The 24728-nt window shown below is 39.3% G+C and overlaps 1 protein-coding gene across 2 annotated transcripts in view; it reads right to left on the bottom strand.

Moving 5' to 3' along the window:
- The window catches only part of PLPP1 (phospholipid phosphatase 1), an 88460-nt gene extending 65270 nt beyond the window's left edge, over window positions 1–23190 (bottom strand). The window contains exon 1 of one of the 2 annotated variants that reach the window (XM_060635778.2): window positions 22695–23190. In XM_060635778.2, the coding sequence (XP_060491761.1) occupies window positions 22695–22752 (58 nt within the window). In that variant the 5' untranslated portion in view covers window positions 22753–23190. The remainder of the gene's footprint in view (window positions 1–22694) is intronic. The other variant, XM_060635779.2, reaches the window with a different exon arrangement.
- Between the last annotated feature and the right edge of the window lie 1538 nt (window positions 23191–24728).

The raw sequence follows: 24728 nt of genomic DNA, 5'->3' as shown, positions 1-24728 counted from the left end.
TAAGTAAAGGGTCACTGGGTGGCCCAGTTGGTTAGGTGTCCAACTCTTTATTTCAGCTCAGGTCATGATCCTACAGTTCATGGGATCAAGCCCAGCATCAGGCTCCATGATGACAGCACAGAGACTGCTTGAGATCCTCTCTCAACCTCTCTCTGCCCCTCCCCTGCTCACTCACTCTCAAAATAAAAATAAACAAATGTTTAAAACAAAAATGTCCAAAAGTAAAGAGAATCATTCAAAATTTCTCTAACAAGTGAAACTAGTAAGTTTGCAGGTAAGATGGATGGTTTCTTCTACAGATTCAATGCACCCCTTCCTAATTATTACTCCTCATCATTTGACAAATGTTTCATGTCTAGCACACAGCTAGACTCATATAGCTGACACTCAAGAGAGAATGAAGACAAAAGAATATCTGGGGGTGCCTGGGTGGCTCAATTAGTTGAGCATCCAACTTCAGCTCAGGTCATGATCTCACAGATCATGAGTTCAAGCTTTGCATTGGGCTCGCTACTGTCAATGCAGAGCCCACTTTAGATCCTCTGTTCCCCATCCCTCTCTGCCCCTCCCCCACTTACACACGTGCTCTCTCTCAATCTCTCTCTAAAAAATAAATATTAAAAAAAGAAAAAAGATGAATATATGAAATTATCAATTATAAAGGGGAGAGATGAAGCCACGAGATTTTATTAAGATCACTCAGTGAAAGAGACAAATAGTCATAATCTTGGAAAGAAAACACAAAGTCAACAAAGCCAACTAACATGGAAGGAACTACCAGGAAAACAGGATACAATATGAAAGAAAAGATAATGCCAGGAAAAATGAAGGGGCACTTTAAAAAAATACCAGTAACAGTAGCTACTTTTTAATTAACTCTTACCCTATATCCTGACAGTATGGTACGTGTTGCACTTTTCTAATCTCAATTAACTTGAAAAGGTAAGTACTATTATATCGATTTGAAGATAAAGAAACCTGCCCAAGGCCACAAAGGTTGCAGAATTAGGATTTGAACCCAGGTCAATGAGGCCATGCACCCACTGAGTTCACCTGGTCTTAACAAATGCCACTTATAAAGAAGTTGAGCAGAAAAGGAACAGACAAGAGGTCACTGACAGAAGAATTGCCGCACTTGGACTGGGAACAGAAAGACTGACAAGATTTAAGAAGTGAAGAGCGAGTGGGTAGAGGTGACCTTTATATGTCCTCTGGACAAAAAGGAAGGAAAGGGTAACTTGGTCCATACCTTGAAGAACAAATAAGGCAGAAGAAGGCTAACAATTTCTTTCTGTCTGTAGCACAAAAGGTAGGATAGTGAACTGAGGTGATAGAATGGGTTGGGGTGGGTGGAGGGGGGGGCGGGGTGGGATGCAGAGGGGACTTGACAATATGGATGAATGGACAAAACTAGATCCATGGTAGATGGGAGGAAATGAAAGCACAGGTAGACAACAAAGACCATCCAAAACAGGGTCAATTAGAGGTTTTTTTTACAAAAAATTTTAAAAGCTTCCTATTTCATTTGTATTGCTATGCAAAGTAGTCACAAAGCAAGTCCCCTTTGGAGAAGCCACACCTAATTATTAGTTATTGGCTTCACTCTTTCCCTGCGGCCATAATCCCCCTGGCCCTTTGGCCCTGATGGAAAAGTGTAGCAAAGGGGAATAAAGAAGACTAAAACACCGTACACACCTCTATGTATTTGGCACCATACTGAACATCTAACATTAATTTTCACTTCATCCTAACAATTCTAGAACACAAGCTTCATTAGGTATGGACATTTTTGTTCACTGATATATCCTAAGCACTTAAGTCAGTGCTTACAACAGGGCAGGCTCAACAAATATTGGATGAATGCACAGAGTCACCTTGTAAAACAGGTATTATCATCCCCATTTTAAGGATGAGAGGATGAGTCAGAAAGGATAAGTAACTTAATTAAAGTCATAGATATAATAAGGGTGAAATTAAAAGTATTTAACAACTAGTGCTGCACCAGCACTGGCCATTCAGGACAGACACCAGCTGGTGCTAAAGCTGGGTTCTGCTTCAATCTTTCAGTTGTGGGATCTTAAAGAGGTCCATAGAAGGGACTAGGACAATGAAGAGACCAGGACAATGAAGGGTTGTGGGCTAGAAAAGGTAAGACTCAGATATACACTACTGGCTATCAGCTGTGATAGTAACTGTTGCATCCAGGTTTCAAACATGTATTTATTTAACCCCAAAATCCTCTAAATGAAGTGCGTACCATTTGCTAAAATGTAGTACCATTTGCTAAAAAATGACAGAGCAGAGGACAAATGGAGGTTTTAATAGAACAGAAAAACATTTTGGGGCATCTGGGTGGCTCCATCAGTTAAGCGCCGACTTCGGCCCAAGTCATGATCTCGCGGTTTGCATGTCGAGGTCTGTGAGGACAGCTCAGAGCCTAGAGCCTGGAGCCTGCTTCGGATTCTGTGTCTCCCTCTCTCGCTGCCCCTTCCCCACTCATGCTCTATCTCTCTGTGTCACTCAAAAATAAATAAACATTAAAAAAAAAAATAGAAAAACATTCAAAGCAATTGTAATGGAATAAAGAGACTAATGGCATAACAACTGAAATGGGAAATGGAATTAGAAATGCATTTAAGATTGACCACTAAAAAAAAAAAAAAAAAAAAAGGATTCATCACTGAGTTCAATCTGTTGCCAGGCAATCTAAAAAAAAATAGGATGATCCAACGAAAGTAGAGGGAACTGAAAAATAACAGAAATATGAATGAGCAAAACAAAACTGCAGTATAAGGATGTTTTGTTCCAGGTCAGTAATTTAGATACGTCTCAATAAGAAATGAAAAATCATAAAAAAATTTAAAAATTTTTTAAAAATAATAAATAAAAATAAAAATAAATGAAAAGTCAGCATTGGCTCTTGATCAAGAAACGCCTGGGTGAAAGCTGTACTGCAGGAAGATGAGTTTATGCAAAGTAGAGGTGGAAAAGGGGAAGAGCCCTGAGTCAGGCAGGAGGGATCAGTGATAGAACTGTATGTTTGGGTATGATTCACAGAGATGGCACGTGAAGTATCCAGGGCCACGAGTTCAAAGAACAGTGCACCCTCGGCTTTTAGAGACACCTGCACTCTGGTCACCAGCTTAAAGTGACCACATCTCTGTGGCTGACGGTTTTACTATAAAAAGTACTCAGTTATCTTGCTGGGTTTTGTTTTGTACTTAAGTTGGGACAAAGGGGAGAAAAAGCAGTTTGGATCTAAGTGACATTTACAAAAGAATTTTACTTTCTGTGCTTTTTTGTCACTAACGACCTATAATATACTCAACCCTGGAGTGTCTTCATTCATTAAGATACTTAAAATAAATGTGTGTATATATTTAAACAGCTTTTAAAAAAAAATACCCAGAACTATAAGGACAGGTTATTTTAATATGGACTCAGATTTCTGCACACACACACAAAAAAATGTTGGCCTATTTATTTATACACGAACAAAAATAAAAAGCAAGAAGTTGGTCACCTGTTGTTCCCTTCCCAAAAGGCACACAGTGCCAACTGGCCAGGACCATTAATTCCTTCCACCCTCTCATGGTAACAGCTGTTCCCTTTCTTTTTCAAGCTGGCAAAGGTCACAGTCAGTAGCAATCTTTCCATGCAGATTTCTATGTTCAAAAGGCAAGGAGATGGTGGACATAATAGGGTGTGGGGAAAGACAGCTAATTTTTTTCTATGTTACTTTCTCCTGGGCATTTATCAGAAATCTGTTTTGGGCTTCTTTGATATTTGAAGCTGTAACTATAATCATTTCTCAGCTGAAAAAAAATTATGTTTACATGAAACTGGAATTGGGGATGATATAATCATTTTGAGAGTTCAAGGCCAAAAACTGTAGCAAAACTGTACAGTAACATTTACATCATTAATGGCTCCCTAATTAGAAATGCATTATGCTATGAGAAGAAGCCAGACTCAAAAGGATACATACTGCATGATTTCATTTATATGACATTATAGGATGGAGAACCAATCAGTGGTTGCCAGAGGTGTAGGAGGTGGGAGGAGTTCACTACAAAAGAGCAGCAAGAAGAAATTTAGGGTAATAAATCAGTTCTGTATCTTGTGTGGTGGTTACATAACTCTGACGTCTAAATTGTCTCAATTCAAAGAACTGTATCCTTAAAGAGTGAATTTTGCTATATATAAATTTTGTTTAAGTCTAAATGTTGACTTAAGCCTCATACCCTGTTTCTCTATTCCCCTCACCTGTTCCAAACCTCTTGCCACACTGTACATGATGACCCCACCCCTTCCACCTAGCTAACATCTAGTCGCCACTCTAGCTTCTATATAACTACTCATGAAATCTTTGGTGTGGCAAGGTGAGGTCCTGCATAGAACTGGGACTTTTCCACCGAGCTGGGTTTACTTTTGGCATTCTCCCAGTTATTAAATTTAAATGAACATGGGCAAATTACTTACCTATCTGAGCTCAATTTTCTCACATGGTGAATGCAAATAAATACTATTTATATACCTCCCAGAACAGTTGTGAACTAAGAGCCTAGTAATGTGCCTAACATAGCACCTGGCACATTAAGACAATAAATGCTTATTCCCTGATCTTTCTCCTCTGCCTACTGCCTCTAATGAAAAAGTAATTTTTAACTTGGAAAATGTATCAACACATATACAAGAGGACTTCATGAAGTAACTACCTGTATTTTATTTTTATTTTTTTGTTTATTTATTTTGAGAGAGCGAGCCCAAGCACACGTGTGCAAGTGCAGGAGGAACAGAGGGAGAGGGAGAGAAACAGAATCCCAAGCAGGCTCTGCACTGTCCACACAGAGCCCAATGTGGGGTTTGAACCCATGAACCATGAGATCATGGGCTAAGCCAAAGCTGGACACTTAACCAACTGAGCCACCCAGTTCCCCTTACTACATGTGTTTTAGTTATCTTTCTTCAAAGGCTTGTCAATAGCCAACAAATTTCACAAAACAGTGTAAGACAGTAAATCAAGGGAAAGCTACCTCTTTGAAGAGGTTCCTCTTTGAAGAGTTTATTTAGTCTTTAAAGAAATTATGACCTATAGGGTTCTATCTGGTTTTTATTTAAGCTTTTAAAACAACGCCTCTGTTGTTCAGATGGGAACACATGGTTAATTTACTTCTCTCTCTGAATTTACAATGAGACTTCCAGTCTCAGCAATCCCATCTACAAACTTCGCTTAACCAACAAAGTCTCTTATATTAGTAGCTGGTCAACTTCTCCCACTCAGTGATAAGGTCTATATTCCAAACAATAACAAGTGTGTGTTCATTATTATAGTGATTCTTGAATAAAGCTGGCAAAGTGATATGCTTTTAAAATTTCTAGGACAGTCATCTTCTAGAAAGGTAATGCATAAATGCCACTTAAGAGGTTATGTATGGTGGTGATTGGGGGCAGATTTAAAAACCTTTCAGGAGACTGCTTTAGCAACTTAAATTGATTTCACCATTTTGGTACAAAATTAGTCATCTCGATGCTCAAAAGATGAGTAAGAAATAATTTAAGAATCAAAACTATAAATCAAAAATTTTAAATAAACCAAATAAAATCCAGACCTGAGACCTCACCTGCTTTTAACAGTTCACATGTCCCCCTTTAAAAAATGTATCATGTAATGTAAATCTTAGAAGTATTTATGTGGATCCATCATGTCTAGTCTGAAATTACGGCAAATGGCGAGGATCCAAAAACTAAAAATAGTCATACTAAGATGTGTCTCTGAAGAAAAATATAAGAACTCTTACTTTGGCAGGAAGTCACCAAAGTGGCATATCTAAATTAGTAAGCTTTGTTTAAGACACACACACACACACTTTTTTTTAAATGCACACAAGTCAAAAAAAACTGGTAAAATTCTTTTTTTAATGGTTATGATTACTGCAGTAGCAAATCATATATCCATTTTCCCAAAAATGTATGTTTGTGCCACTCAAGTTATTTTATACAGAAGATAAACTGAAGGAGGTACTCCCACCAAGTATTACTTCAAGAGTAAGAGCAAACATTCAATGTTGAAACTACACAATAAACAGCAGCTAGCTGGGAAGCAAGAAAAAGGACACGCAGACATTAGTTTGTTGAGTGCCTAATAAGTACTCGGTGCTTGGGGCACTGGTTTCGGCTTGGGTCATGATCTCATGTTTTCATGCATGGGTTCAAGCTCCGCATTGGGCTCTGTGCTGACAGTGCAGAGCATGCTTGGAATTCTCTCTCTCCCTCTCTCTCTGCACCTCCCCCACTCACGTGGTCTCTTTCTCTCGCAAAAATAGAGACACCTGGGTGGCTCAGTTGGTTAAGTGTCCAACTTCAGCTGACATCATGAACTCATGGTTCAAGAGTTCAAGCTCCACATCAGGCTCCGTGCTGCCAGCTACAAGGATACCAAGTAATCCATTCTTCTCAACAAAGAGGGTTCTTTAAGAAGTCCAACTATTCTTACACAGTACCATATATCTAAAAATGGTATTCCTAGGGGCTCCAGGCTGGCTCAGTCAGTAGAGCATGTGACTCTTGATCTCAGGGTCTTGGGTTCAAGCCCCACATTAGGTGTAAAACCCACCTACCCCCCACCCTCCCCCTCACCACACACACTTGGGAATTCAGTTGTTTTCTTAAAAAGGTATTCCTGTATCTGGCAAGATCATTCTTCCCCATCCAGCATGTCATAGGTAACCACAAGAACCTATTATCCCAGCCTATTAGTGTTTCAGCTGATACCCCTAACTGATCTCCTCCCACTCTCCGAAATGATTGCTAGGGCCAGTGCTTGGAATCTTCTCTACTATACTCTCCTTTCTCAGTCCAACATTTTAAAGTAATTACCAATACCCACAATTTCCATTTCTTTACCAAATACCCACTTCTCAGACCACTCAAATATGGAAACTGCTTTCTTTACATAAGAAAAGGCTATCAATGACATTTGTGTAACTAAACCCACTGTACACTTTACAGACTTTATCTTACTTGACATTTCAGGAGAATGTAGACATTGTTACCACTCTCTCCTTGGAGCACTCTCTTCACTGGACTTTCTGGAAACATTCTCCGAGTTATTAGGGTTTCCTCTCCATCTTGTGTTCTTCCTTCCTTCCCAACAATCTGAAATGCTGGTGTTTCTTAAAGCTCTGTCTGAAACCTTCTCTCCTCACTTTATAACTCCTGCTTGAGATTTCAATTTTTATGACTTTGATTACCATGAAAATGTCAGTGACTCCCCATACTCAGACTACTCCTCAGACTACTCCATTTGTGCAAACAAGGACTTGACTTCCTCTTCAAAATCTCAAAAGCATCTTAAACATAAGGTGCTCAAAACCAAAATCATTCTCTCTTCTCTACCCCTCTTCCTATATCAGGTCATGTTCTCTCCTAATGCCCCCCAACTCATTATCTGGCAGCAATTAACATCCATCCATTAAACAAGACAGAACTTTCAGAACTATCCTTGTTATCTCCCTCTCTCTGATTCCCCACATTCTATGTTTCACCAAAACCTGTCCATTTTGCCTCCCAAATATTTCTTAAATCCATCCACCTTTCTCCATCTGCACCACTCATTAGTCTTACTACCATTATCTCACTTGGACTATTTCTTTCTTTTTTAACATTTTTTAATTTTATTTTGAGAGAGAGACAGAGTGTGAGTGGGGAAGGGGCAGAGAGAGAGGGAGACACAGAATCCAAAGCAGGCTTCACGCTCCAAGCCGTTGGCACAGAGCCCAACACGGGGCTTGAACTCACAGACTGTGAGATCATGACCTGAGCCAAAGCCAGACGCCCAACCAACTGAACCACCCAGGTGCTCCTCACTTGGACTATTTCAACAGCTTCCTAACTCATCTCCCTAAATCCATTCTTTTCCAGCCCTAATCTATTATTCTACCCTATATCCAAAGTCATCATTTTAAAAAGCTACCCCATGCTTCTATTCAAAACTTTTTTTTTTTTTTTTTTTAACGTTTATTTATTTTTGAGACAGAGACAGAGCATGAACTGGGGAGGAGCAGAGAGAGGGAGACACAGAATCGGAAGCAGGCTCCAGGCTCTGAGCTGTCAGCACAGAGCCCGACGCGGGGCTCGAACTCACGGACCGTGAGATCGTGACCTGAGCCGAAGTCAGACGCCCAACCGACCAAGCCACCCAGGCGCCCCTATTCAAAACTTTTTATAAACCTTCACAGTACCCAACTCTCTCCTTTATAGCACTTATTAGTTTATTTTTATATTTATTTGTCTGATTATACACATCTCCTCTAAGAGTGTGGCACACAATATGTGAGGGACAAATACTTGTGGAATAGATGACTCCTATGTAATGGAGAATAAATAAGCCTAAGAGAATATACAGATAAAGACACAGCCCTTTTCAGATAAAGAAACTGAAGCTGTGAACATGGGTGATTTACCCTAATTGTAGGTGAAAGAAGTGGAATTCAAACTCAAACCTGTATGTTTCCAGTGTCCACACACCTAACTTAAAATGCATCCCATAAATCAAAAAAAAATCTCTAAAAATGTTTATATGTTACTAAAAACAAATGGAAATCATTTCCTATATTGGTAAAATACATTTTTTTTTAAATAAAGTTATATTGAAACTACAAGGTAAGACACACTGAAATATGTCTATGGCTAGCACCTGTATGAATTGTAAGATTTCATTATTTGTTCTTTCTGATAGTTCAAAATTTCAAACTCCTCTACTTTTACTAAGACTTTAACTTAAAAAATACTCGACCAACTTATAAAGTCTCCCTATCCCAGTATATCATTCGTAATCATGAAAAGTCCAAGGACGTGAAATATGGTAACTATCACAGCATTTTTCCAGCAATCTGATTTTTTCCCTTAGTAAATCCTAAACATAGGTTAAATTAACTGACCAACTTAAAGGCCAGCTCTTTACTTCATTAATTTTATATTATCTATTTTATGTGATCCTTATATTTTCCAAATGAAAAATCAGAATCTCCACCACAGTCTTTTTACTGGGCAGCAAGCAATCTCAGACCTTGTGAAGCACACATCCTCATGATTAATTTTCTCAACCTTCTTCCTATTGAAGAAGCTTCATCCTCTCCTGAACTCCCATTTGAAGGCAAACAAAAACAGACCATCCAGCAATATTTACCTCATTTCTTTTCTTTTTCCTCATTCTTTTTGCCTCCCTTTTTATTAGAATAAATTTATTTAGCGAAAGCCCACATCAGGGCCATATCAAGAGGCTCTCTTGAGTTTAAAATTTCAGTAATGGCTATTGAATAATTCAATGCTTTTAAATGTATGTTTTAAATTATTAGGTAACAAAAAAATAAGCTCTTAAATAGTACTCAATTTTGTCAAGATTTTCTCATAACTTTGGCCATGTTACCTTAATTCTGGTGCCATACTTCTAATTGATGTTGAGTTTCCATGGCTGTAGGGTAGATGAAACTCCTTACCTGTCCAATGGGTCCAATGGGTCCCAACGCCCCACATAGTAATCATCAGGCAGCCAGCTACAGCTACACAGTAACACTCAGGTGTTACCATTCCAATCATTAATCAGCTAATGAACTGCAAGACTAGTACTGAGAAAAATTGAAAATCTTAGAAAATGTAATTACTCTATTTCAAGGAACATCTCTCACCTGTTTATTATTCTGCAGGTCAACGGAATAGAGCATAGCACAGGCCGATTACAATGTTAGAAGAGATTCCCTTGGTGTGTTAGATCTTTGCCAAAAGAATCTGACAGACTTTACTGAAGACAAACTACTACTGATACAATAATCTGATATTCAGCAGACTACATTAAAATCGTAGTTTCTTTCCTTTTTTAATTAAATAGTAGGTGAACACTAATCTCCACCTTTTTTAAAAAATAAAAATCCCTTCATTAAAATTTCAGTCTGACCAAATTATATTTTACAATGGCTTTTCAAGGTAGCACATGTTCCCATTTGTCACAGTATGACTAAGGCAAGAATAACGAACTAGTTCCAGGATTTCATGAGCCACCTGGTCACTGATAAAGTTGTGTACCTAAGTGTGGCAAAAGAGGAAACGAGGGGGGGTGGTCTACATTATTTTGTATCAGTGCCTATCACTACTTCCTAAACACTTCAGTTTTCAGCTTTTTCCTACTTTCTGCTGACAATAACACTCACCCCATTCTTCACCAGACTAGACTTATAATTGATCTCCTACAGGTCTGCTGCAGTTGCTCAAAATACCCCCTCGTATACTATGTGCTCTCTGTCTTCCTACCCTGAGTCCACTGGTGTCAAATGCTGTTAATATATTCTGCAGCAACTGACTCTTCTTAATCAGCACGGTTTGCTTACCACTGTGATCCTGAGAGATAGGCAAGGCAGACATTATTCTCATTAGAAATTACACATAAATAAATGAAGCAGCCCAAGAGATCTTGCCCATGTGATCAGAAAGAATAGCAGAAGCAAAACCAGAATCTGACTTCCAAACCAACTGCCTTCACTGCTAGATCATACTCTAAAGTATTTAAATAAAGTTACAAAAACAAATTGCCACTCACGACAAAACCTCCACTATATCAAATCCTAAACAAGGGGGAAGGCCCACTTAAAAACCTATCTCCATAAAAGGTAATTTACTTACTTGTAATTAGATTTGGTTCATAATTAGACTACATTCAATGACAGCACTTAAACTCTCACTCATACTGTGAGACATAAAGTTAGTATTAATTTAGATATCCAACACTAGCTATAAAGTTGAATATTACCCATAACCTGCCTAGCAAGTTTTGATAACATCACAGTTTAAGAAACCTTTTCCCAACTGAGCCATTGAGTTAGAAACAATACATATTTGGAAAGGAGTCCATTTAAAATTCCTTTCTCTTATCCATGCCATTTGAAAAAAAAAAGTAAAATACAATAAACATCACTTGCTTCTGCTACACTGCCTAACTATGCTAGGTATATTTTCCCAATCAAATTACGATGTCATTTGAAAATCTGTGTTTTTTTTAAAAACAGGTTTTTTTTAATTTTACTTACTTATTTTTGAGGGGGGATTTAATAATTAACCAGCTATTTTCTGTTCTTCACACATTAGTATGAAAACTACCTTTGTCCTTCTGATGACAGCTGTGCATGTTGACTGAAAACTCATGAGCTTTTTTTTAAGTTTATTTTTTTTATTTTTTCATTTTTTTTAGTTTATTTACTTTGAGAAAGAGTGTGAATCGGCGAAGGGCAGAGAGAGAAGGAAATAGAGAATCCCAAACAGGCTCAATGCTATCAGCACAGAGCCTGACTCAGGGCTCAAACTCACAAACCATGAGATCAGGAAATCAAGAGTCCGACGTTTAACCAACTGAGACACCCAGGTGCCTCAAAAACATAGTTTTTAAGTTAAATATCATAAAAGTATGAATTTTAATTACATTTGTTAATATATTTAACAAACTGTCTCTCTGAAGAAGGCTACTACCTAAAGTTAGGGCTATCTCAGAACACTGCAGACAGGTGTGATCACTATATATATATATATATACCTATTTCTTAAACTCTGGAAAGAAGAAAATACAAAATCTTATTGATGAAAAGAAGTTATGATGAGAACTGGTTATGTTTAGCTCCTTCAACCTCAAGTTGGGTCTTGATAAGTTTATATTTAACAAATAAAACCTTCATGTTTCAGGAAATGGGTACTAAGAGGAGTTAGGACTATCCAAACCATGCTCTTATTAGTTCACACATCTATTCTATTACACTGTTCTCTCTCCAGCCACATTCATTTGGGTACCTTGCCTATGAGTTGTGGGAATATTGCTCACCTAGAAGCAAAATCAGAAGATCTTTGTGAGCTGATTCCACAGAGAAATAGGTTAGAAGTAATAAAAACATTTCCCAAAGTGATCTGGGCACTAAAAACTGAAATACAAACCAGTTTCCAATGTTAATTCATTTAAACTGAAACTAGGGGCGCCTGGGTGGCTCAGTCAGTTAAGCATCTGACTTTGGCTCAGGTCATGATCTCACAGTTCATGAGTTTGAGCCCCAAGTCAGGCTCTGAGCCTGGAGCCTACTTCAGATTCTGTGTCTCCCTCTCCTTCTGGCCCTCCCCTGCTCATTCTCTGTCTCTCTCTGTCTTTCAAAAATAATCGTTAAGAAAAAAAAAATTTTAACTGAAACTAGAACACTAAATGTTCCAAAACAAGAGTCACCAGCACATGATATCAAATTTAAATAACAGACTGGGTCACTGGTACCAAAGTGGTTTTTAGTTTAATAATGATAACAGCAGCACAGGCCAGGACTATGCTTAACACTTCACTGTGCTAAACACTTCATATACATTGTCTCATACATTATCTCAGCTAATTTCACAGCACTATGAAAAATGCCCTATTAGCATCATCTTTTTCCTCATTAGATGACAAAACTCATAGAGGTGAAGTGACCTGCCCAGTGTCATACAGTTATTAATAGATGGGTCTAGAATTCAAACCCTGGAAGAGTAGCTGACTCAAGTGTATTGCCTATTCATTCATGTAACAAATACTTGAATGCCTACCATGTGCCACACACCTTCTGAACACCCACCTCCTGTGTCTTTATCCAGCAACACAAATGGGGCCTGAACTTTCCACAGGAATTATTTACAGAATTTAGAACTAGACAAAAGTAATGTGCCCAAAGGTGCACATTATTTATGCTGGAAAGTAAAAGCAACCATTTAAGAAGAAATCATTTTGAAATACAGATAGACTTCATTAAAATACCAACCAATCTCCATTTACAAGCCTTTGCATATCTCTTCAGTGTAGAGACCCTGTCTTACTCTTAGTAACCTCAGAGCTAGAAAATATCAGGCATTCAACTTACTATACAGTATTGTCACTGTTTCTTATGAGTCTGTCTTCCACAGTAAACAAGAGCTATTTGAGAACCAAGGCTTTTGTTTACTTTTTTCGCCCATTTTTGTATTCCAATGCTGTGACATAAAGTAAGGCTAAAACCTCAGAGCTTTATGATGATTGCCTGAGCTTATGTAAGAAATTTACAAAAGATTCGTTTAGGCATTCAATGAATAATGTTTTTCTTCTCTTTTCCTCATTTACCCCTCAAGCGCCTAGGCAGTCAACCCATCTCTCTTACTGCTGATGTAAATGTACCAAAAGGCAAGGCAGAACCTCACTTAACAAGCTGCCAATTAACTCAAGAGCTCATCTAGGACACATTTCCTATATGTCATTTTCCTGGGCACCCCACCCTGAAAAAGACTCAGGAAACATTTCCAAACAGTGACAAATGAGAACTAAACCATGAGATTCTAACTATATCTGCTATAATGAGTTCCCAAAGGTGACTCTGAACTCTACACACATGACTCCCATGAAATATAGTGAAGACCAAAAGTCTTCCTTTCCTGTATAGAAATGCCAACAACAATGCTACCTGAAAAAAAAGTCTGTGGGTATGTTACTTAACAGGGCAAATTCAAGGATGATATGCTGTCTCGGCAAACTCTTAGTAGTAATTAGGAATTTGAGTTATGAAAAATTAAAGTGCCTCCTTTGGGTATAGCAGGCACATGCTCAAAATATCGTTAAGTAGAAATGGATTCTGCAGTCACATCATATAGAATTAAGATAGTCATAAAACAGTTAGGCTACCTAAAAATAATCATTGTTTTTACAATCAACTAATCTCCTAAACCTCTCCTTTGTCAACTTCTCCATTTATTAGTACCTTTCTTAAATATTGACCAATTTGCATTCAAAAGTTATAATCCTTAAAAATCCATTTCCCAATTCCCAATTATATCACTTCTTGGCTGGGTTCCATTGGGAGAGTTTCCCAAATATTCTAGGCCTCAGTTCTATCACCTACAGAATAGAGATGACCAAACTACCCTCCCTGAGCAAGTTGTTAAGAGACCTTACAGGCCACACAGGGCCTAGTAATCACTAAACAAATGTCAGTTATTATTATTATCCACTTTGACATTTAGAAGTTGGTTACAAAATTCACTATTAAGAATACCATGGAGAGGGGTCTGGGTGGCTCAGTCAGTTAAGCACCAGATTCTTGATTTTGGCTCTGGTCATGATCTCATGGTCCTGGGATCAAGTTCCAAGTGAGGCTCTGCAGTGGGTATGGAGCCTGCTTAAGATTCCCTCATTCTCTCTCCCTCTGCTCCTCCCCCACTCATGTTCTCTCTCCCTTTCTCCAAAAGAAAGAGAAGAGAAGAGAAGAGAAGAGAAGAGAAGAGAAGAGAAGAGAAGAGAAGAGAAGAGAAAAAAGAAATTGGAGCACCTGGGTGGCTCAGTCAGTTAAGTGTCCGACTTCAGCTCAGGTCATGATCTCATGGTCCGTGGGTTCGAGCCCTGCATCAGACTCTGCTGACAGCTCAGAGCCTGGAACCTGCTTCTGCTTCTGTGTCTCCCTCTCTCTCTGCCCTTAACCCACTCGCATTCTGTTTCTGTCTCTCTTAAAAATAAACAAAAAAAAATTTTTTTAATACAAAAATTTAAAAAAGAAATGAAAGAATACCATGGATGCATACTATATTCCAGTCACACTGGCCTCTTTCCTGTTACAAAATGCTCTTCACCATTTGGCCCTCAACACTTGCTCTTCCCTGTGCCTGGAATCATCTGGAATCATCTTCTTCAAGTTCCTCCATACCCTCCTTATTTTCATCCTTAAATCTTAATTCAAGTATCACCTCCTCAGAGAAGCCTTCTTTGAGATTGCCACCCTCCACCATCTGACACTCTTCTACCTTGTGTGAACTCTTTCATGCCATTTACAAACATCTGTAATTGTCTTAAATATTAGTTTAGAAATGTTATCTTTTTTACAGTAATATTTATAGCTACTAACATTGTATTAAGCACATTATAGGTGCTTAATGAAGATAATGCAAAGTCAAATATTTAAAAAACTTAATACTGTTCTCACACACATCTATACACACACACACACACATACACACACACAAATTTCACATTAATATACATCAAAAGAAACACCTGACTGAAAAAAGCAAGAGTAATGGAAAGAGCCCAAATGTCCATCGACTGATGAATGGATAAAAATGTGGATGTATATACAATGGAATATTACTCAACCATCAAAAAGAATAAAACCTTGCCATTTGCAACCATGTGGATGGAACTAGAGTGTATTATGCTAAGCAGAAAAGTCAGAGAAAGACAAATACCGTATGATCTCACTCATATGTAGAATTTAAGAAACAAAACAGTTGAACATAAGGGAAGGAAAAATAAAATAAGATAAAAACAAAGAGTAAGGCAAAACAAAAGAGACTCTTAACTAGACAGAAGAAACTGTGGGTTGCTAGAGGAAAGGTGGATGGGAGGATGGGCTAAATGGATGATAGGCATTAAGGAGGGCACTTGTGATGAGCAGTGGGTATTGTATTTAAGCGATAAATCACTAAATTCTACTCCTGAATTAAAAATTTTTTTTTAAAGAGTATAATAAATGAAAAAAATTAACAAGATGGAGAGGAGAGTATGGAGAGGTATTACACAACAATTGTTTGTTGTCCATTTAACTGCAGAGAAGAATTCAAATAATAGAATTTGCACAAATGAGGATGTACAATGAAGGCCATTCACAAATTTTGAAAATATGAAGTTCACTTTTTATAGGGAATGACCATTTCCATGGCCTGGGCAATAAAAGTAGTGAAGGTGACTCAGAGTACAGATAACTCCATTTTCTTGATTAAGGTGAAATTCAGGACTTAGCATGGTATAAAGTTTTTTTATTTGTTTAATTACTCTCTACCACAGACCTATACAGATTAATTTCCACCACTGCTGGGATTACCACTACTTGGAGATCATATATGTGGCTTTTACACATGACTGATACAACACTACTATTTCAATATGCTCTGTAAGGTTCAAAGACATTCAATGAGTATGCATCAGAAATGTTTCAAAGTTTGAGAGTGTTTTTGCCCCTAATACAAAACTAGCCGATGTTACTGCTATGAAAATAATTATGTTACAGTTAGTAGGATTACAGAAGATTGATTTTATTTCACAAATGTATCATGCACATTAAGTGCAAGACACTGCTCTAAGCTCTTTACATACAACTCACTCAAGCTTCACAACAACCATATAAGGTAGGTACTTTTATTAGCAAAGAGAGGCACAAAGAAGAAAACTGCCCAAGGTCACACAGTTAGTAAATGGAGGAAGTGAAATGTAAACCTAAGCAATTTGGATCCAGAGATCATCGTTAGACTATGCTGCCTCTCTAATATTTTAAAGGAAAATTAATTGTTTATAAAAAACAAGACATTTCCAATGTTAGACTAGTTTTAATTAAAAAACAAAACAAACAAAAAATTATAAGCCATCTAGGCTTTAAACCTAGACAGCAAGAAGGCTGAAGGGAAGAAGGAGGAGGAAGAGAAGAGAAAGCTACTTGTATCCACTGTTCATAATATCTGAATGGTGAATGCTTTTTAAAATGAAAATCAGACAAGACAGTGTCTATGTAATCCTTAACTAGCTTATTACAGAGACTGTATTTCCATCCCAAATGCTGAATTAAGCCACCTAAATTAGGAGGAAGCAGACAATTAACATTCCAAATTCCTTTCCATAAAATTGAAGCTATATTTTAACTGGTTCACTTAAAATCTGGGAGTTTAGTGACTTTCTTCCAAATTCTCTTTTTTACTAGGGTAAACAATAACAACTTAAACTTCAATTTCTTATCCAATAAAAAAAAAAAAAATCCCCCAAGCTGAGCATACATAGGAAACTTTGGTAGAGCTCAGCCAAAAATGACTAAACAAAAAAAGAGTAATCAAGATCCATAGCACGCCCCTGAGTTTCCAAAGGGATGTAATTCAAAGAGAATATAAATGAAGAATTTACATTTCATAAAATCTATAGAGAAGAACATTCTCTGAACATTTCCATACTTTATTCCAAGCAAGGTAAATTAAAGTTAAAATTCAACTGTATAAAACCAACTGGAGTCAAACAGTAGCAATTTCTTCCAGGTCTCTGCTTTTGTTCAAAACTGGCCTTTTAAAGGTAGAAAAACTCTTGCGGCAGGATTCCAGTCTAACAAAAGAATATGCCAGTTTAACGAATTTTTGATCATTTTTTGAGATTCCATCCCTCTCTCTGTAGCTGGGAATAGAAAAGTTATATGAAAAAAACACAAACCCAGTTACCTTTCATCAGAAGCAAAAGAGGTTTGCTTAATAAAAGTTAAAGGAAGTTCTGGGTGGCTCAATTGGTTAAGGGTGTGTCTCTTCATTTTAGCTCTGGTCATGAACTCACAATTTGTGGGTTTGAGCCCTACATAGGGCTCTGTGCTGACATCACCAAGTTGGCTTGGAATTCCCTCTCTCCCTCTCTCTCTATGTCCCACCCCCTGCATTCACTTACACAGGTGCACACTCTCTTCTCTAAAATAAATAAATAGGTGCTCCCAGGGCTCCACTGGCTAAGCATGTGACTTCATCTAGGTCATGACCTCAAAGTTCATGAGTTCGAGCTCTGCAATGGGCTCTGTGCAAACAGCTCAGAGCCTGGAGCCTGCTTCAGATTCTGTGTCTCCTCTCTCTCTCTGCCCACACCCCCGCCTGTGCTGTCTCTCTTTCTCTCAAAAATAAACATTTAAAAAAATAAAAATAAATTTAAAAAAACATTGTAAAAATAAATACAAGTTAAATGAGGTTGAAATGGCTAGTGATCAGGTAAGCATTTTGTCCTACTTATTTATTTTTATCTTCAGCATCCAACACGATGCCAGGCATCTAAGCAAACACATGTTCAAGAATGAATGAATGAATGAATGAATGTCAGGAGAAAAGGGAAGGCACAATATGCTGCAGACTATTTAGCAAGTGAAAATCTTTCACTAAATATTTAATTTTTTTTCCCCTTGAGAAAGGGGTTCAGAATGAGGGAAAGGAAAGGGAATCACTCTTCAGAGGTAATACTTAAGGTGCAGATGTCAGTATTACAGCAATGACATATGACATCAGTATTGAGATAATTACCAGGGAAGAATAAGTAACAGGGATTCCACAACCGCCTACTATCATCGGCTGCCAGTTTTTTGCTGCCAGATTTTATTCTTAATCTATTGACTACGATTTGACATAATGATGATACCACATTTGGAGCATGGTAAGGAAACTATGACCAACCTTTCTTCCAAGAAAGCCAACACTGGAGCCCATGAGCTCCTGTCTGCACCTGCTATAATGGGCAGCTGTAACTGATGTTAGTGAAGAAAGGGAAGCTACTTCAGATCTGTTTTGGACATGGATGAATGTTATCAGTAGGGCCCAACCAAAACAAACAAACAAACAAACAAAATAAAAGCACATTCAAAGAAGGTATTCAACAGAATTTAATGAAGGAACCATCTTCAAAAGCAGAGGCAGGATTTAAGAAAAGCAGCAAGGGATGGTGGAAAACTCCCATGCCAGCAACATCAGGAAGCCATTATCATCACTAGGCCTAAAGGGGCAAGTAAGGGGTTACCAGAACCCAGAAAGATCTGTAACTGTGGCTGGCTGGCAGAAGAGGGCCATTTAATAGAAGCTGTGACCTACTCACAAAACACAGAACGGCTTTAGCAACACAAATCCAGCAGGAAGGAACTGGCTCTTCCAGGCCTCCTACTGACACACCACCAACCAAGGCAAACCAGAAACCAGAAACCAAGAGGTCAGTTGATATAACTCATAGAATCTGCTTCCCAGAGCACAGATAAAGGTGGGGAACAGATCTGGAGGGGCAAAAGGAGAATGTGGAGCACAAAAAGGTATTCTAAATGACTGCCACACAGCAAAATACAAGTATACAAAAAGTTTTTGCCAGTTCCTCCTAAATCTTTTAGACACCATGGAACCGTCTACAAAAAAGTCATAAATGTAGGGTACCTACTTGGGTTTCTACTGCCCTACATCAAGGTGGGCAAGAAAAAAAAGATTCTAAAAGTAATTCTAGGTAATTTTTGTCCCTTCTGCATCCCTAAGGATAAACAGACAAACCATTTATTTGCAATGGATCAGATCTAAGACAAGTCCCTTCTCTGTACTCAAAGGGCACCTATTCCATACCACAATTATTACACTTATTAGGATGTACTATAAGCCATTTATTTGTCCTTCATTAGACCCTGAACTCCTTTAGGGCAAGGATTGTCTTAATCAACTTTGAATCGCTAGCACCTAACATGCACCTGACAGAATCAGCCTTCAACCTATGTGCACAGAATCCATCAGTGGACTCAGCGTCCATAACTGGCAGCCTTATGCCACAGGGGATAAAATGTGGAATGACTCTCAGAAATTAAACACTAGCAAGTTTTATTCAGGACATCATTTAACACAATGAGCAAAAACATAGTTCCCTTCATACCAGCCTGCTATCATTTCCTATCCAGCAGCTTTTCTTGTGTGCTTAGATACTTACAGCCAGTCTTTTCTACAATGACAGAACTCATCATCAAAAGATCTAGAGAAAAATGGCAAGACTATGCTCCATTTCAAATACACATTATATCTCAAAATTCTGACTTTTTCTAAGAACTCACCAGATCCACCGAAGAAACTCATCATTTGGTTTATGAGATGGAGGAATTCATGTTTTACATGATAAACATGACTGAGAGGTAGAAACACACACAGCACATGTTTAATGATCACTTCAACAGACATCACACTCCATAAAATTATAAAGTAGTCATGTGACACAATCATGTTACATCATCAAATTAAAATGGATATACTGTATGATGTTGGGGTGGTCATTAACAGAACCTGGAACATATTCACATTATAATTATGAGTCACTTTCATATAACCCTGTATTTAAGAAGTGTTTAATCATCTTTTTGTTGGTATAGGCAACTCTTAACTGTATATACTCCACAGAAAAAGAATAAAGTTAATTCCAAATTGATAACCCTCTTCAAGCTACCATAATTTTAGTCTGTCAATCTCCTGCTGTCAGTAAAGTGAATAAAAGCCAAATTTAAAATAACCTTTAGACTCCAAGAGGTGAATTTGCTATAAAAATGTATTGCCTTCCAAAACCCAGTAGGAAAAACTTTTGTATCCCAGCACCTTCATTGCTGTTTGTAATGGAGAGTTGACATTGTTAAACTTAACGTCATCTTATCTACCAAATTAAAATAAATTAGTACTTCATTTTCTGTTTAGGGAAAGGGAATTTTGGGCTCATCACGAAAATCTTCTGAATTACTTTAAAAGAAACTTGAGCAATACAATAACAGATAAAACATGTTTCAATAGACCAGGTATCTTTTTCTAAAACATACTTAATCCCTAAGCCCCCAAAGCAAGTTTTTCCCAAAACCATTAAAAACACTTAAAATCAAAAACACAATTTCATCTTTTTGAAAGCCATCATAAATCCTGAAAATGTCAGGTCAATAAAATTATAGCAATAAAACTGTTCTTATTACCTCTACAGTAAAATTATGTGATCTTTGCATCATGTTGAAAACACAGACCAGAAGAACTTATAATTTATAAAACTGTACTACAAATGGGTTCTCCATTTTAGATGAATTTTAAAACACAGAAACAAAACACAGATCTACCATATGACTGTGTATATTAATATTAACTTTGGTTAACTTAAAGTAGTATGAGGTTTCACTTATCCTAGTACAGTGCTTGGCCCACAGAAAAAAACAGGACATTTGTTTTACAAATTATTAACTCTCACAAGGGAGAAGAGGAAATAGATATATAATTCTGAGAGTACACAATTTGTGGCAATGGCAGGTAATATCCAATATATTAGAATTATCAAAACTACTTGTGACCAAACATTTTCCTCTCCCTTCACTAAAATATATGTGACATTTAACAATGCCCTAGTGACACTGTGCTTTAGCACATTTTAAAATTTAACATCTTACCAGAGGAGAGGTAGGTAGTGAGATCAGTGAAACAAGTGAAAGGGATTAAGAGTACATTTATCATGATGAGCACGGAGAAATATATGGAATTGTTCAATCACTATATTGTACACCTGAAACTAATATAACACTGTATGTTAATTACACTGGAATTAAAAGAAAAAAAAAAAAGAAAAATCTAAAACTGCAATAAAATTTAATGTCTTTACCAAAGGTAAATTTTTCATTGTAAATAAATTTCAACATATTTAATGTAGTTATTAGTATGTTTTGACATTTGAAGAATTTGTTCTCCAAAGGGGTTGGGGAAGAAAAAAAAAGAAAGAGAGAAAGAATTACTTCTGTTTCTATAAAAAATAGTGTTCCAAAATTCTGTTTCTCTTTTCTGAACTTAACTCCAAAAATTCACTGTGGAGCTCTAAAAGAGCTCTCGGTCAACAATAAAAATATTTCATAAATAATACAGGGTTTTTACCTCAAAAAAGAGGAAACAGAATTTATAAGAATTCAGGAAGACTGCAGCCGCCTAAATCGTCAGGTTTGAGGCAGGAAAAGTGGAATACTGGATTCAAATCGGGGATATTTCCTATCGGTGAAAGCCATTATGCACACCTGCACCAAGGATGCCACAGTCAACAGATCTCCAACACTGAGGTGTTGCCAGTACCATTACTTTGATACCTGACTCTGGCTACCCAAACCTCGAGCAGGTCTTCTTGCTTTTTTGTTTGTTTGTTTGTTTTCCCCCACAACGTCTAAATAGTTCTCAACATATTACCTTACACACAATACATATTAAAAAGGTGACAGTTATTCCTTCCAATCCTTTATCCAGATGCCTATCCCTTATCCAGATGACTTCAATTCTTTCTTGTCAAAAGCAAGGAGCAATTGGGAACCTGAAGCCCCAGAAATGAACTCTTCCATTAGGAAGCCAACGCCAGAATTGCTGCAGCCAAAGAATGTGTAGTGCTCCTTGTGGGCTGTCACAGGAGATGGAAAGCTACACCATGGCAAGGTCTGTACAGAGAAGGAAACAGCAGGTCTGGAGCACGCGCGCATACACAACCAAACAGCCAGTTTCTTCAGATCCATACGCAGAAATTTGACATCCTCACACCTACTTGCAACCTGACAATTTACAACCTGGTAACACCTTCTAATTAGGAAGGTTCTAGTCTTTTATAGACGAAAAATTAAACTGCTTCCCACAAGTAAGATAAACCAGGCGGGGCGCCTATTACTGAGAATACCCAGTGAATCAAACCTCCAGTGTCTCTACAGATCCTGACGTGCCAGTGACCGGGCTTCCCTACAGCAGAGAGGGGAGGAGCCCACCTGGCTCTGCTGGAAGTGGAACGGGAAACAGAGGACAGGAGCAAGGGACGGAGCGCAGAGACGTGAACAGCGTCCAAGCAAGGCTAGGCTCAGCACACCGGCGGGCGACAGACAAGACAGTGGGAGCCACACACGGACCGAGGTGCAGGCTGCAAAGCGGGATCCCCGGGCTGCGGAAGCCGTCCCCCGAGTCTCGCCCCGCAAAGGTGCGCGCGTCAGAAACACACACCCGCCCCCACGCCCGTGGGCAATTCTCGGCGAGTCCCCTCCCAGAAGACACACGCCCGTACCCACCGGGGCACCCCACCCCGGGCTCGCACGCACACGCCCCTCAGGCCGGCGGCGCGTACGTACCCAACAATACGCAGAGCACATCAAGGGCCACGTACGGCAGCCGCGTCTTGTCAAACATGGTCTCGGTCCCAACGGCCCGCAGCGCGCGGTAGATGAGGCACACGATTTACGACACGGGGCCAGTGGGTGGCGACGACCCCGAGCTACGGCTCCTCCCGGCGCGGGTAGAGCAGCTGAGGGCGGAATAGGTCCGGGCGGCGCTCTGGCGGCCAGCAATGGCGCCCGGGACCCCTGCCCTCGCAGCTCTCACCCGCCGAGACGCTCGCGTGCCAGCTGGGGCTGCTCCCTGGTCTCAGGCCCTCTTCGGTAGGCCCTGGCCTGCCCTGGCAGATTGCTGTCCGGATCCCGGCACCCTTTCCAACAGGCGGAGCGTCGAGACTCGTGCTTTAAGGGTGAAACCCGTAGGGAGGAGGAACGCGGGCTCGGCCCCTCCCGCTGGGTAGAGCGGGACCGACCAGCGCTGGCCTTCGCTGGCTGAGGGGAGGGAGATGGAGACTATGCGGCCAGTAACGGGCGGTGGGGCGGGGCCTGGAACCCCGCCCAAGAGCACCAGCAAATAAAGGGTGCCGGCCCCGCCCCGCCCGACCTGCAGGGCCCGCCCCTGAAGTGGGTTGCACTGCCTGTTGGGCCGACTCTGGGGGCGCCTCGGGTCTGAGGCAAGGGGCGTTGCTCCGACCCACGTGGGTCCGGTGGTCGCGGGACGTGGTCTCCTTAGCTCTGGCAGCAGGTTACTCCTGCCTGGGAGGGAGACCTAGACTCCAGACCTTCGATCCTAGAGCGTCGGCTCCTTGCCAGCCATCCTCATCCATAGGGATTGGATAATAAAGAGGTCCAAGATAGGCAGTGACAAAAGACGTCCTAGCGTTTCTTAGGCTCCTCTGAACCTTCTACTTGTCTAGGATTCCACCTAGGCCTTCAAGTCTGGCCTGGCTGAGCTCAGTATTAGTATGAATCCTGCTAAGTCATCCCCCTCTTGATGTCTGATGCCTTTGATACGTGATCAAATTCCTTATCCTCCACTTTTGGCCTGCTTTACTGTTTCTCCATGGTAATTTTCCATCCACTGACCCAGTCACTCTTCTTGTTTGTTGGCTGTGTATTCCCAGCTGTTTTTATTCAAATTTCAGCACAATTTTGTTCTCCTATTGCAGTAATTTTGACCCTCTTTAGTAATAGTCTTCCTCACCGTTTTAACAAGTGTCAATAAATAATTTTTCTTTAACTGAAATGAGCAGTCTTCTCATCCCTGATTCTAGGAGGACCTTAGCAGAGATTTAGTAATCTCAGTTTCCTAACCTGTTAAATTGGGATGATAATCCCTGCTGTGTGTTCTGGTCAAGAAGTGGTGAAGCCTGGAAAAAAATAATAGGAAAATGTTCTATAAAAGGTCAAAACCTCTACAGTTGTTAAAGACTGGTGTGTTTTCTTCTTATTCATATCTTCTTACACAAAGATGTAAGATGCAAATCAAAAACTGTACCTACTACTTCTCTGACTTTAACTGCCAGATGCCCCTGAAAAAACAGAGGGGTAAAAAAAAAACAATGGAGGGATAACATTTCCCTCAATGATTCTGAAGATAAAGCCCCAAGTGATATCCCACAAGCAAAAATGTATTTGAAGAAGCATTTCTTCTTTAAAAAGAATGTAAATTTTGAGAAGCCCAGGTGGCTCAGTCAGTTGAGCATCCAACTCTTCATTTTGGCTCAGGTCATGTTCCCAGGCTGGTGGGATTGAGCTCTTACATTGGGCTCTGCACTGGGCGTGCAACCTGCTTGGTATTCTCTTTCTCTCTCCCTTTGCCCCTGTCCCCAACTCACTCACACACGCTTTCTCTCTCAAATAAAAAAAAAATTTTTTTAAAGTAAATTCTGTATTTCACCTTTGTTTGAATATCTTTTAAAAGTTTTAAACAATTTAGGGGACTCAGTCTGTTAAGCATCTGACTCTTTGTTTCGGCTCAGGTCATGATATCACAGTTGGTGGGTTCTAGCCCCGCATTGGGCTCTGCACTGACAGTGCAGACCCTGCTTG

This window comes from Panthera onca, chromosome A1, assembly GCF_046562875.1.
Source record: "Panthera onca isolate mPanOnc1 chromosome A1, mPanOnc1 haplotype 2, whole genome shotgun sequence".
Lineage (NCBI taxonomy): Eukaryota > Metazoa > Chordata > Mammalia > Carnivora > Felidae > Panthera > Panthera onca.
This window is presented reverse-complemented; position numbering and strand designations above follow the sequence as displayed.